The sequence below is a fragment of the Fundulus heteroclitus genome, chromosome 13 (assembly GCF_011125445.2).
Source record: "Fundulus heteroclitus isolate FHET01 chromosome 13, MU-UCD_Fhet_4.1, whole genome shotgun sequence".
NCBI classification, from domain to species: Eukaryota; Metazoa; Chordata; class Actinopteri; order Cyprinodontiformes; family Fundulidae; genus Fundulus; species Fundulus heteroclitus.
Genome location: NC_046373.1, coordinates 37,942,287 through 37,952,941, shown reverse-complemented (window position 1 = coordinate 37,952,941; position 10,655 = coordinate 37,942,287). Strand labels below are relative to the sequence as shown.

Here is a 10,655-nt window from a genome sequence, read left to right as displayed (position 1 = left end):
CGATCCTCTTGTGTTCCTCCTCTGAGGGATTATTAAAAATCATTTAAATGACTCATGACTAAGGGAGCAGCGCTGCTCGTGTTCCTCCCGCCCCGCAGGGGGCGCTAGAGGCGCTCTGTGGTGAAACGCAGCAGAGCAGTTGGTCGGTCTCCAGCTTCCTGCAGGACCCAGATGAGCCCGGAGTCCCGCTGTTAACCCGCGTTACGGTGAGATATCCCGGTCTGTCCCGGGTTCTCCCGCCGTCTGCTGGAATGCGGCCTCCTCGTCTCCTCCTGACCCTCCTGCACTGACTTCCTGCCGCCATGGCTGAGCTCAGAAGCAGGAAGCCTGAAGCCCTGGAAGGAGAAGATGAAGTAGAGAGCGGATGTGAGTTCTGCAGAACCCCCAGTCTGTTTCCTGGTTCCTGTTCTGACTGTCTGTCACCTGAGCAGGTGTGGCCCCGGAGGAGGCAGAGGAGGAGAGGAGAGGGTCCAGAGGTGATGAAGATGCGCAGGAAGAGACACACAGGGTCCAGCCATCCAAGCAGAACTCTGCTGCAGGTACCTGATGGTCAGAGTGGAGGCGGTTCTGGCCCAGACTCCTGGTCCTGGTCAGGTTGTCCCGGTTCCTCGATCCTCCAGGCTCTCTGAAGGTCCATCAGAGCTTATCTCTGGGCTCTGGCTGCGTTTGACTCGGTCCAGTCCAGAACCGGGCCCTCTGACCCGCAGCCCTTCAGAGGAGGCCCCTGAGCTCTGGACCCAGAAGATAAGCTCTCTGGTTCCAGGAGAACGCTGAGAGACCTTCAGAAAGTCTGAAGAACTGGTCAGGACAGGTTTACCGGGTCAGAGACCCGTTTGGATCAGGAAGAAACGGCTGGTTTCTAGCAGGCCGGTGGTTCTCATCAGTGGTTCTGATTCTAATCTGGTGTTGGACCCATAAAGTCCACCAGACTGAGCCTTTAAGGACCGGTTATCTGTCTCTGCAGAGGTTCAGACCAACAATTAATCCCATTTAACTGTGTAGGTGATGTAATAATGTAAAGAAGTGATATTAAATAGTAAATACAGTTCATAAATATTACATTATTACATCTTAAAGGCTTTAAATGAAACAGGTTCTTCCTTGGAGTCGGACTCAGGACTGAACTGAGGAACGTTTTTCTGGATTTCCTGTCCGTTCTGGTCATATTTGACCTTTTCAGTACTAAAGCCTTGTTACTGATAAAAGCATAAATCATAAGGGCCTCAGCTTTTACACATAAAGGTGAGAAATAATTTAATGAATAAACAGCTGTTAGTAGCAGCTTTAACAATCATGTTCATTTCTGCAGCTTCTGCATTATGTTCCTACCTGTGAATGCTTCCTGTTTGTAATCTCTGAGTTCAAACCCAGAGTTCTGCTGAGTGGTGGACCCTCAGGGAGTTCTGGTCCAGTTCTGTTCACCGGTTCTGTCTCCGTTCCTCAGCAGGCTTCCTGCAGACTCTGCTGAGGATGTTCTTCGGGTTCCTGGCAGCTGTGGCCTGCGGGATGCTCTACGCCGGCTACCTGTCTGGGTACCACGACAGGAAGTTCTGGTTCTCCACCCGGCAGGTGAGTGGCTGCGTGTTTCTTCTTCTGTGGTGCGGCTGCAGCAGCAGCTGGAGCTGTTCCTCTGTTCCTCTGTTCCTCTGCCGTGTTTCAGGAGCTGGAGCGGGAGATCTCCTTCCCAGGAGGCAGCGGGCTCTACTATCACTACTACAAGCGGATGCTGGCGGCGCCGTCCTTCATCAGAGGTACCGGCTGCTCTCGCCTCTCACCTGAATCTCTGCCTGCTGCTGCTGTACCTGCTGTGTTTGGTGTGTTCAGGGTTCTATGAGCTGACGGTGGACAACAGCACCGTTTCAGGCCAGACCTTCAACGCCGTGGAGCGTTTGTTTCTGTATCCAGAGCTCATCACCAGCTTCATCTACCGGATCACAGACAGTCAGGTCAGAAGCTGCGCCTGAGGAACGTCTCTAACTATTAATGAGCAAACAGAACCGCAGCAACGCTTCACACAGTGGGTTCTCCTAATTAGTATGAAGTGTGCTGAATCAGTAGATCATGCATCCAGCCAGCTGATTGGACAACGCCGGTGTCCAATCAGAATGGACGATAGGGTTTGAATCCACCTCTCTGGAGTAAATCTGAGTTTTTCTGAGGCTGACGAAGCTTCACTCACAGCAATAAACCCTGAAATCCTCAGCAAATATGATTAATTAGCTGCAACCAGCCGAGGACAGCAGAGATTAATGACCGACATGCTCACATTATCCGTCCTGTAGCTGTGTCCTGTTCCTGGATCTGTCCTCAGATCAGATTTCCTCAGATATCCATGAGACGGCCGTCATGAAGCACGCAGGCAGCATCAGCAGCACAACCAGGAAATGCATTAAATGCATCAATTAAATCAGGATTACTGGACATCCGGTGTTATGACCAGTTTTTGCAAATCATTAGTCTGTTTATTTATTTTTTCTCTACACAGATAGAATATGTTTAAGTAAGTTTAAAACCAAAATCTATTGTTTTATATTTACAATTGTTTCAATTACTTTGGTCATTGTTAGACTCATTAATTTAAGAGATTAGTAACACACGGTGTGGTGGAGACGGCTTTTTATTGGTCAATGGCGTGACGAGGAGAGGCAGTAAAATAGACCACTATGATCATTTTTTTTGGACGTTGTAACATCAGATTAAGTTAACTTTGGTTTTTATCTTAGTTGTAAAATATTTTTTAGTTGTTTTGTCCATATATTTGTGGGAAATAAACAACCTAGTCAGAAGCTGCGTTCAAGAATGAAAGCACCTGTTATATAAAATGTAGGAAACAGATACAAATAATGTAAAAACACTTTATAAGGCAAATTAATATGAAACAACATAACATGTCATTAATGATGAAATCTAATATAGTGATAAAACTACAGAAAAATATGTAACTTCTATGAAAGCATTAAATTAAAACGACAGTACATTTCATAAATTAGTAAAATCAGATCAAATTTAATACATTTTCTAAAGTTTATACAAAAAAAAGCAGTTTTAGAAAGAATTTTTCCATTTGCTCTTAAAAAGGTTCTATTGAGGTATTTAGCCGTAACCGGGCCGGCGTAGCGGCGGCACTCAGGCGGCGTCTGTTTCTGCTGCAGGATTACGTGGAGCCGGTCTTCTTCTACCTGGGCACGGTGTTCGGCCTGCAGGCCGTCTGCGTCACGGCGCTGTTCGTCTGCAGCTGGCTGCTGAGCGGCACCTGCGTGGCCGGCATGCTGGCCGTGTCCTGGTTCGTCCTGAACAGGTGAGCGGACGCCGCCGCGGAGCCGGACCCGGCCGGGCGGAGGTCTGACGTTCTCCATGTTCTGCTGCAGGCCCGACGCCACCAGAGTGGACCAGGGGGTTCCTCTGAGGGAGAACTGGGCTCTGCCCTACTTCTCCTGTCAGGTGGCGGCTCTGACCGGGTTCCTGAGCAACAACATCAGTTCTGCCTCGGAGGTGGGTCCGCGTTTAACGGAGCCTCTGGTTCTGTAAATGCTGTAAGCCAGGAGCGGTTCGGGTCGGTGCTGATCCAGCCGGGCCGTGTCTGTCTGCAGATGTTCTGCTACCTCACCATGAGCGCCACCACCTTCACCTTCCTGCTGCTCTGGGAACACGGACACTACGTTCTGTTCGTCCAGGGCCTCTGCCTCTTCCTGCTCGACTCGCTGGACCTGGTTCCGCATCGCAAGGTAAACGCCGGATCGCATCGGACGAGTGCCGGGTCCGATCTGCAGCTGATGAGCAGAACCTGAGAGTCACGTCGTGAAGGAGATCGACCCGTTCTAACCCGATCAGGTGGTAGCTGTTATCAACCCCGTCCTCTTTGGACCCTCATACATCAGAACCACCATTAAAAAGACTAAATGGGTCACAGGAAGCTGGACTTCACCTGACCCGGTTAGTTTTCCCACAATCACAGTTTAAGTTTGAGGATTTTCCCCCAGAAGGTTCTGGAACAGGTCCCTCATCCAGTCGTAGGCGTTTCTGTCTCCTTCCACCGTGCTGGAGCACTTCCTGCTTTCTGTCCAATCAGAGCCCAGCATGCAGAGAGACACGCCCACACTCATCCACTCCCAGTGGATTTCACCTCCGAGTGGTTCTGTAGGAACTGGACCTGAAGGTTCTGCTTACAGAACCCGCTGCAGACCCGTGTACCACCGGACTCTCCCGGGTCAGCGATGGTTCTGATTGGCTGTTGGGAATCTCCATAGCAACCAGTGATATTACGCAGCAGCTCTGCGTTTATTGTCTGAACCCATGGTGGCGGTCCCGGTACCAGCCTAGTGGGGTTTGTTGCAGTTTATGACGTATTCTAAGTAGTTTTATTTGTCTGCCAGAGCAACCTGCTGCCCGGTACGTTCCTGATCCCTGATTTAGATCCTGATCCCTGATTTAGATCCTGATCCAGATCCTGATCCCTGATTTAGATCCTGATCCCTGATTTAGATCCTGGTTTAGATCCTGATCCCTGATTTAGATCCTGATCCCTGATTTAGATCCTGATCTCTGATTTAGATCCTGATCCCTGATTTAGATCCTGATCCCTGATTTAGATCCTGATTTCGATCCTGATCCCTGATTTAGATCCTGATCGCTGATTTCGATCCTGATCCCTGATTTAGATCCTGATCGCTGATTTCGATCCTGATCCCTGATTTAGATCCTGATTTAGATCCTGATCCCTGATTTAGATCCTGGTTTAGATCCTGATCCCTGAATTAGATCCTGGTTTAGATCCTGATCCCTGAATTAGATCCTGATCCCTGATTTAGATCCTGATCCCTTATTTAGATCCTGATCCCTGATTTAGATCCTGATCCCTGATTTAGATCCTTATCCCTGATTTAGATCCAGATCCTGATCCCTGATTTAGATCCTGATCCCTGATTTAGATCCTGATCCCTGATTTAGATCCTGATCCCTTATTTAGATCCTGGTTTAGATCCTGATCCCTGATTTAGATCCTGATCCCTGATTTAGATCCTGATCCCTGATTTAGATCCAGATCCTGATCCCTGATTTAGATCCAGATCCTGATCCCTGATTTAGATCCTGATCCCTGAATTAGATCCTGATCCCTGATTTAGATCCTGATCCCTGATTTAGATCCTTATCCCTGATTTAGATCCAGATCCTGATCCCTGATTTAGATCCTGATCCCTGATTTAGATCCTGATCCCTGATTTAGATCCTGGTTTAGATCCTGATCCCTGAATTAGATCCTGGTTTAGATCCTGATCCCTGAATTAGATCCTGATCCCTGATTTAGATCCTGATCCCTTATTTAGATCCTGATCCCTGATTTAGATCCTGATCCCTGATTTAGATCCTTATCCCTGATTTAGATCCAGATCCTGATCCCTGATTTAGATCCTGATCCCTGATTTAGATCCTGATCCCTTATTTAGATCCTGGTTTAGATCCTGATCCCTGATTTAGATCCTGATCCCTGATTTAGATCCTGATCCCTGATTTAGATCCAGATCCTGATCCCTGATTTAGATCCAGATCCTGATCCCTGATTTAGATCCTGATTTAGATCCTGATCCCTGAATTAGATCCTGATCCCTGATTTAGATCCTGATCCCTGATCCAGATCCTGATCCCTGATTTTAGATCCTGATCCCTGGCGTTTGGGTGTTCTGCTCTGAGATGATCTGAAACATGTTGAGTATTTCTAGATAGGCGTCAGAAACACTCAGACTGTCCTGACCCGTCTCACCTTTAAACCGAGCAGACGGCCGACATCAGCAAGGTGTACCTGAGCTCCCTGTTCCTGGCCTACCTGTTCCAGTTCCAGAACGCCGCCCTGCTCAGCTCTCCTCTGCTCAGCCTCCTGATTGGCTCGGCGCTCGCCAGGTACTTCCAGGTAGCTAGCCGTTCGCAGCACACCTCCGGCAGCGCTGATCGGTTGTTAAAGTGACCTGCGTGCAGCCGGACTGAGGTTGGTGTTTCTGCTGCAGAGGAGGATGAAGATGGGTCCTCTGGTAGCCAGAGTGATGAAGCTGCTCCTGCACTTCCACCTGGTCTTCACCTCGGGGTTCACCTTCAGCTACCTGGTCAAGGTAAGTAAATGAAACGGCGCCGCCGCTCTGCATCAGGTGACTAAAACATGGTGATAATGCTGTTTTTCTAGAAGCTTTCACCCGTCGGCCACGGCGACTTCACCCTGAAGCTCCTGGAGGCGAAGTTTGGGCTGAACACGACGACGTGAGTGCGCCGCTTCCTGTCAGAGCCCGGCCAATCAGGGCCCGCCGCCGATTTAACGCCCGTTCTGCCGTTCCGCCTCAGAGACTTCGTCACCAACTTCCTGCTGTGCCAGGACGGGCTGCGGGCGTCCGGGCAGGACCTGTTCCTGCGGCTGACCCAGACCTCGGTGCTTCCCTTCTACGTCCTGGTCCTGGCCGTCTGCCTGCTGTCCACCCTGCAGACCGTCGTCAGGAGGCTCAGGTAGACGCTGGATACCGAAGAACAACTCTGGATCACAGGGAGACGAGCAGACATCAGAACTCCTCAGTGGTTCTGTTAATGTTCTAGTTCTTCTTTTTAATTGGTGCGTTTCCACCAGCTAAGCTCAGCCAATCATTGGGCTCTGGGTTGATGACATCACAGGCGCTACAGAAACAGCTGAGCTGGCGTTAGGCGCCCTGCTGGACGAGCTGCTGTTTCCAGAAACATGCGGGTTTCAGTCCAGTTGGTTCTGATCCGGTTCTTGCTGCCAGAGAACCCTGCAGGGTTCTAACAGGCGGCCCGCAGGTTCTACTGCGCCAATAGGCTTCTGAACAGGAAATTTAAATAAAATCCTGCAAATTCAGAGGAGAAATGGAGGAAACGTGTTTAAAAGAGCGTTGGTTTGCTTCTTTGTGCCTCGTGATGTCATCGTGATGTCATCAGTGTGTGAGGAATCTTGTTTTTAAACCAAAACCAAAAACCCGGCGGCTCTGATCTGTTAGAGAACCGTCGTATCTGGAGCGACTTTGGCCGAGTTTACAGGGACGTTTGTCGCTGAGACCTTTCCTGTCGCCCGCAGCGGTCAGCCAATCAGCAGCGGCCTCAGACTGCAGGACGGACGAATCGGGGAGCAGCCTGCCGTCATCTACCACGTGTTCCACAGCGTGTTCTTCGGTCTGCTGACGCTGCTGTTTGACGGGTACGTTCCTGAGCGGCCGGCTCATCCAGGCGAGAAGCTTCAGACGTTTCCCTCCTCAGAACGCCGTCCGTCTGCTTTCTGCCCCGCAGGGTCAAGTATTTATGGACGCCGTACGTCTGCATGTTCACGGCGTTCGGCGTGTGCTCGCCGGACCTCTGGATGACCGTGTTCAAGTGGCTGCGGCTGAAGTCCGTCCATCCCATAGTGTTGGTCAGTATTCACCAGGCTGTCATAAATCTGAATGTTAGCCGGTTAGCAGCCAGACTCCACGCTGAGACGTCCGCTGGTCCCTGAATGCAGCATCAGGAAATAAAGGAGGCGGAAAGTCAGGGAGAAATTACAACGACTTGTATAAATGTATAAATTAAACGGCTTAATTATCATGTTATCTATCTGAAGCCATGTCGTTATGGCAACATGTTGTCCTGACGGTCCTGTGAGAAACGCACCAATCACAGACTCCACACTGCAAAAATGGAACTAAAGCAAAGTAGAATGTTCTTAAAATTACTGTATTTGTCCTTGATTTGAGCAGGTAAATAATATGATTTGCCAATGGAATAAGATTGTTGCACTTAATATAGGAACAATTCATCTCCATCATCTTATTTCAAGTGCAGGATGCCTAATTATCTTATTTTAGGGGTAAAAATACTCATTCCATTGGCAGATAATCTTATTTACCTGCTCAAATCATGGACAAATACAGTAACTTTAAGAACATTTTACTTATTTTTAGATACATTTTTGCAGTGCACTGATTTTTGTGGAGCTCTGATTGGCCAGCCTCACTCTTAGCCCACTTCCTGTTCTGCAGGTTCAGACCCGGTTCTGCAGGAACTGCTCAGGTCCCACACAGACCCGTTAAAGCTCGGTACCATGGCGGTTCTAGTTTACAGGGCATGGAACCGTCCGGTACCGGTCCGCGTTAAGAACCTTTGCTGCTGTGTTTTCTCTGCAGTCTCTGATTCTGAGCACGGCGGTACCGACCATCATCGGCTTCACGCTGTGGAGAGAGGTGAGAAACTAGCAGCTTCAAACCCAAACCACACACAGCTAGGTTCTGGTGTCCGGTAGGAACCGAACACTCTGGACCCAGATTGTTCTCACTGATGTTCCATGAAGGGGGTCCAGGCTAGCAGGTGCTGCCGGGCCGCGGGTCCAGAACCCCCCCTAACCTTCCCGGTTCTCCGGTCCATAACCGGCCCCCTCTCTCCCTGCTGCAGTATTACCCCCGGGTCCTGGCGGAGCTGGCGGACCTGCAGGAGTTCCACGACCCGGACCTGGTGGAGCTGATCGGCTGGATCAGGTGGCTCCTCGGTTCTGTCTGCGGGACCGGTGCCGTCTGAGTTCTGCTCGGCTAACCTTGTCTCTGTGCAGGTCTCAGGCTCCGGCGGCGGCCGTGTTCGCCGGCAGCCCTCTGCTGCTGGGAACCGTCAAGCTTTGCTCCGGTTCCGTCGTCACCAGTTTACCGCTTTACTCCGACGTCGGCCTGCTGAGGAGGACGGAAGATGTGAGGTTCTAGGACGGGTCTGGTCCAACATGTTTGTTCTGGGTTAGCCTGCGGCACCGGGCTGATGACGCTGTCCTCTAGACCTACCAGGTGTACGCCCTGAGGTCGGCCGAGGACGTCTACAAGCGGCTGGCGGCCCAGAAGACGACCTACGTCATCGTGGAGGAGTCCATCTGCAACGACATCCAGCGCAGGAAGGGCTGCCGGGTCAAAGATCTGCTCGACGTCGCCAACAGACACGTGAGTCCGAGTCCAGGGTTCTCCCATCATGCATCAGCTCCTCGCCGCTCACCCGCTGCGTGTTCTGACCCGTCCCCAGGTCGTCCACGACCGGGCCCAGGTGTTCTCCTCCTCCAAACACGGACGCTTCTGCCAGGAGATCAAGATGAACTACTCGCCCTACACCAACTACTTCACCCGCGTGTTCTGGAACCGCTCGTTCCACGTCTACAGAGTCAACGCCGTCATCTCCTTCCAGTACTGACCGCAGAACCTCCGTGGTTCTGGATGCCTGGACACTTTCATCAAGGGCCCGGAGGCCACCAGGGTCCCGGTTCTGTAGCTTTAAAACCCTGTTAGAACTTTAGAGAACATGAAGGGAGCTCGGTTCTGAGTGTTTGAAGCTTTGGGTCCGGCCCGCGTTCTACGGCCACTCAGGACGGTGCTTAATGGAGTTTTAACACTTCCGGTGATGCGTTGGACTCGCTGTGAACTCGCTGCACAGGCGTGGCTCTGTGCAAAAGTTACGGGTCAGAATATTGACCAGAACACGGTCCGGAACCGGACCGAACATGTGAGCAAAAGCAGCCAGAGTCCAAAGAGCTTCAGGAAACCTGCAGAACTGTTGATCTGGAACATCTTAGCAGATTACATGGGAGAGCTGCTGAGAAATGAAGCGCTGCCTCCACCAATCAGCAGATTTCCTGAACATTTGGGCCGGAGGGGAACCAGACAACAGGAAGGTTCTGAACAGGAAACTCTCTGGTTCTGTTTCCTGATCCAAACGGAGCTTAAACTAGAACCCTGCAGACCATAGAGGCAAATGGTCGGGTTTCTGATGCAACGTCTCTGAATTTCTTCTGCTCTGCCGTAACGGATTAGTCATGAAAATGTGGGACTGATTCTCTTACATTCATGTGGATCTGTGGACCCAGAAGGTTCTGACTCTGATGGTTCTGCTACTTTGTGGGATGCTGCCCAGGAAAGGAGGGATTTGCCACAGCAACCAGTGACGCAGCATCTTCACACCTCCTCTGGACCTATCTGGATCTTTGTTTGGGTTTTCGGTGATGATGATGATGATGATGATGATGATGATGATGATGATGATGAATCAGCGCTGAGGATTGGGTCCCTTCGTCAGCTTCAGTTGTGCCTTCTGCTCTCGTCTTATTTTTAACTCCAGTCTTAGTTTCCTATAATGAAGGATTGTTAAATCTAACCTGCAGAAATGATCGAGAATTACTGAGATAATAAGCAAAATAAAACACAATATTATAAATCATGTGAAATAATTGTTTAAACTGCCTCCTCATTTTCCTGCCTTTGTTTCCTCCTGTTCTCCTGCAGCATATTGTACAGAATCCTGTTTTTTTTTCTCAGCTCCTGTTACAGGAGGAATCAGGGTCCATGTTCACCGCGTTATTCTCTCATTGTGCTTCTGTTACTCAAAAAGGAAACATTTCATCTCTTTTTTTTTTTACTTACAACGTTTTTTTATTGACATTAACACAAACATTGACACAGTCCTTACATAATGACACATTTATTTTGTAAGATAAAATGCAGTGTTTGATTTTCTCGATAAAATTATAATTTCAGTAATTTGTTTGGTACATTTTATGTAGCTGTTTAAATCTTTAACAAATTTAACATTAAAGATCTCTATTTAAAAATATAAGCAATCACTGAATGCACCTATAACTGTGCCTGAAGGGCTTTCTTTTCATAATCCCA

The 10,655-nt window shown here is 49.5% G+C and overlaps 1 protein-coding gene across 2 annotated transcripts; it reads left to right on the top strand.

Annotated features, from left to right (window-relative positions):
- The first annotated feature begins 114 nt into the window (after nucleotides 1-114).
- On the top strand, nucleotides 115-10,213 carry LOC105918875 (dpy-19 like 4). 2 transcript variants are annotated; one of them, XM_021311432.2, is made up of 19 exons: nucleotides 115-366; nucleotides 432-539; nucleotides 1,445-1,569; nucleotides 1,661-1,751; nucleotides 1,825-1,946; nucleotides 3,153-3,298; nucleotides 3,369-3,492; nucleotides 3,591-3,725; nucleotides 5,774-5,905; nucleotides 6,000-6,101; nucleotides 6,176-6,246; nucleotides 6,328-6,486; nucleotides 7,067-7,186; nucleotides 7,276-7,396; nucleotides 8,148-8,204; nucleotides 8,413-8,495; nucleotides 8,567-8,699; nucleotides 8,781-8,939; nucleotides 9,019-10,213. In XM_021311432.2, the coding sequence occupies exons 1-19, from the start codon at nucleotides 303-305 to the stop codon at nucleotides 9,181-9,183; spliced, it is 2,217 nt and encodes a 738-aa protein (XP_021167107.2). In that variant the 5' UTR covers nucleotides 115-302; the 3' UTR covers nucleotides 9,184-10,213. The 2 variants fall into 2 exon arrangements, with proteins under 2 accessions (XP_021167107.2, XP_012709497.2); XM_012854043.3 differs by having other exon boundaries at nucleotides 116-366; nucleotides 6,173-6,246.
- Nucleotides 10,214-10,655: the final 442 nt, after the last annotated feature.

What these genes read in the sequence shown, in the direction of transcription:
- LOC105918875 (XM_012854043.3), top strand. Translation starts at nt 303, where the DNA reads ATGGCTGAGCTCAGAAGCAGGAAGCCTGAAGCCCTGGAAGGAGAAGAT. An exon ending in CAAGCAGAACTCTGCTGCAG is followed by an intron (nt 540 to 1,444) that starts GTACCTGATGGT and finishes TCCGTTCCTCAG; the next exon opens with CAGGCTTCCTGCAGACTCTG. An exon ending in ACCTGGTTCCGCATCGCAAG is followed by an intron (nt 3,726 to 5,773) that starts GTAAACGCCGGA and finishes TAAACCGAGCAG; the next exon opens with ACGGCCGACATCAGCAAGGT.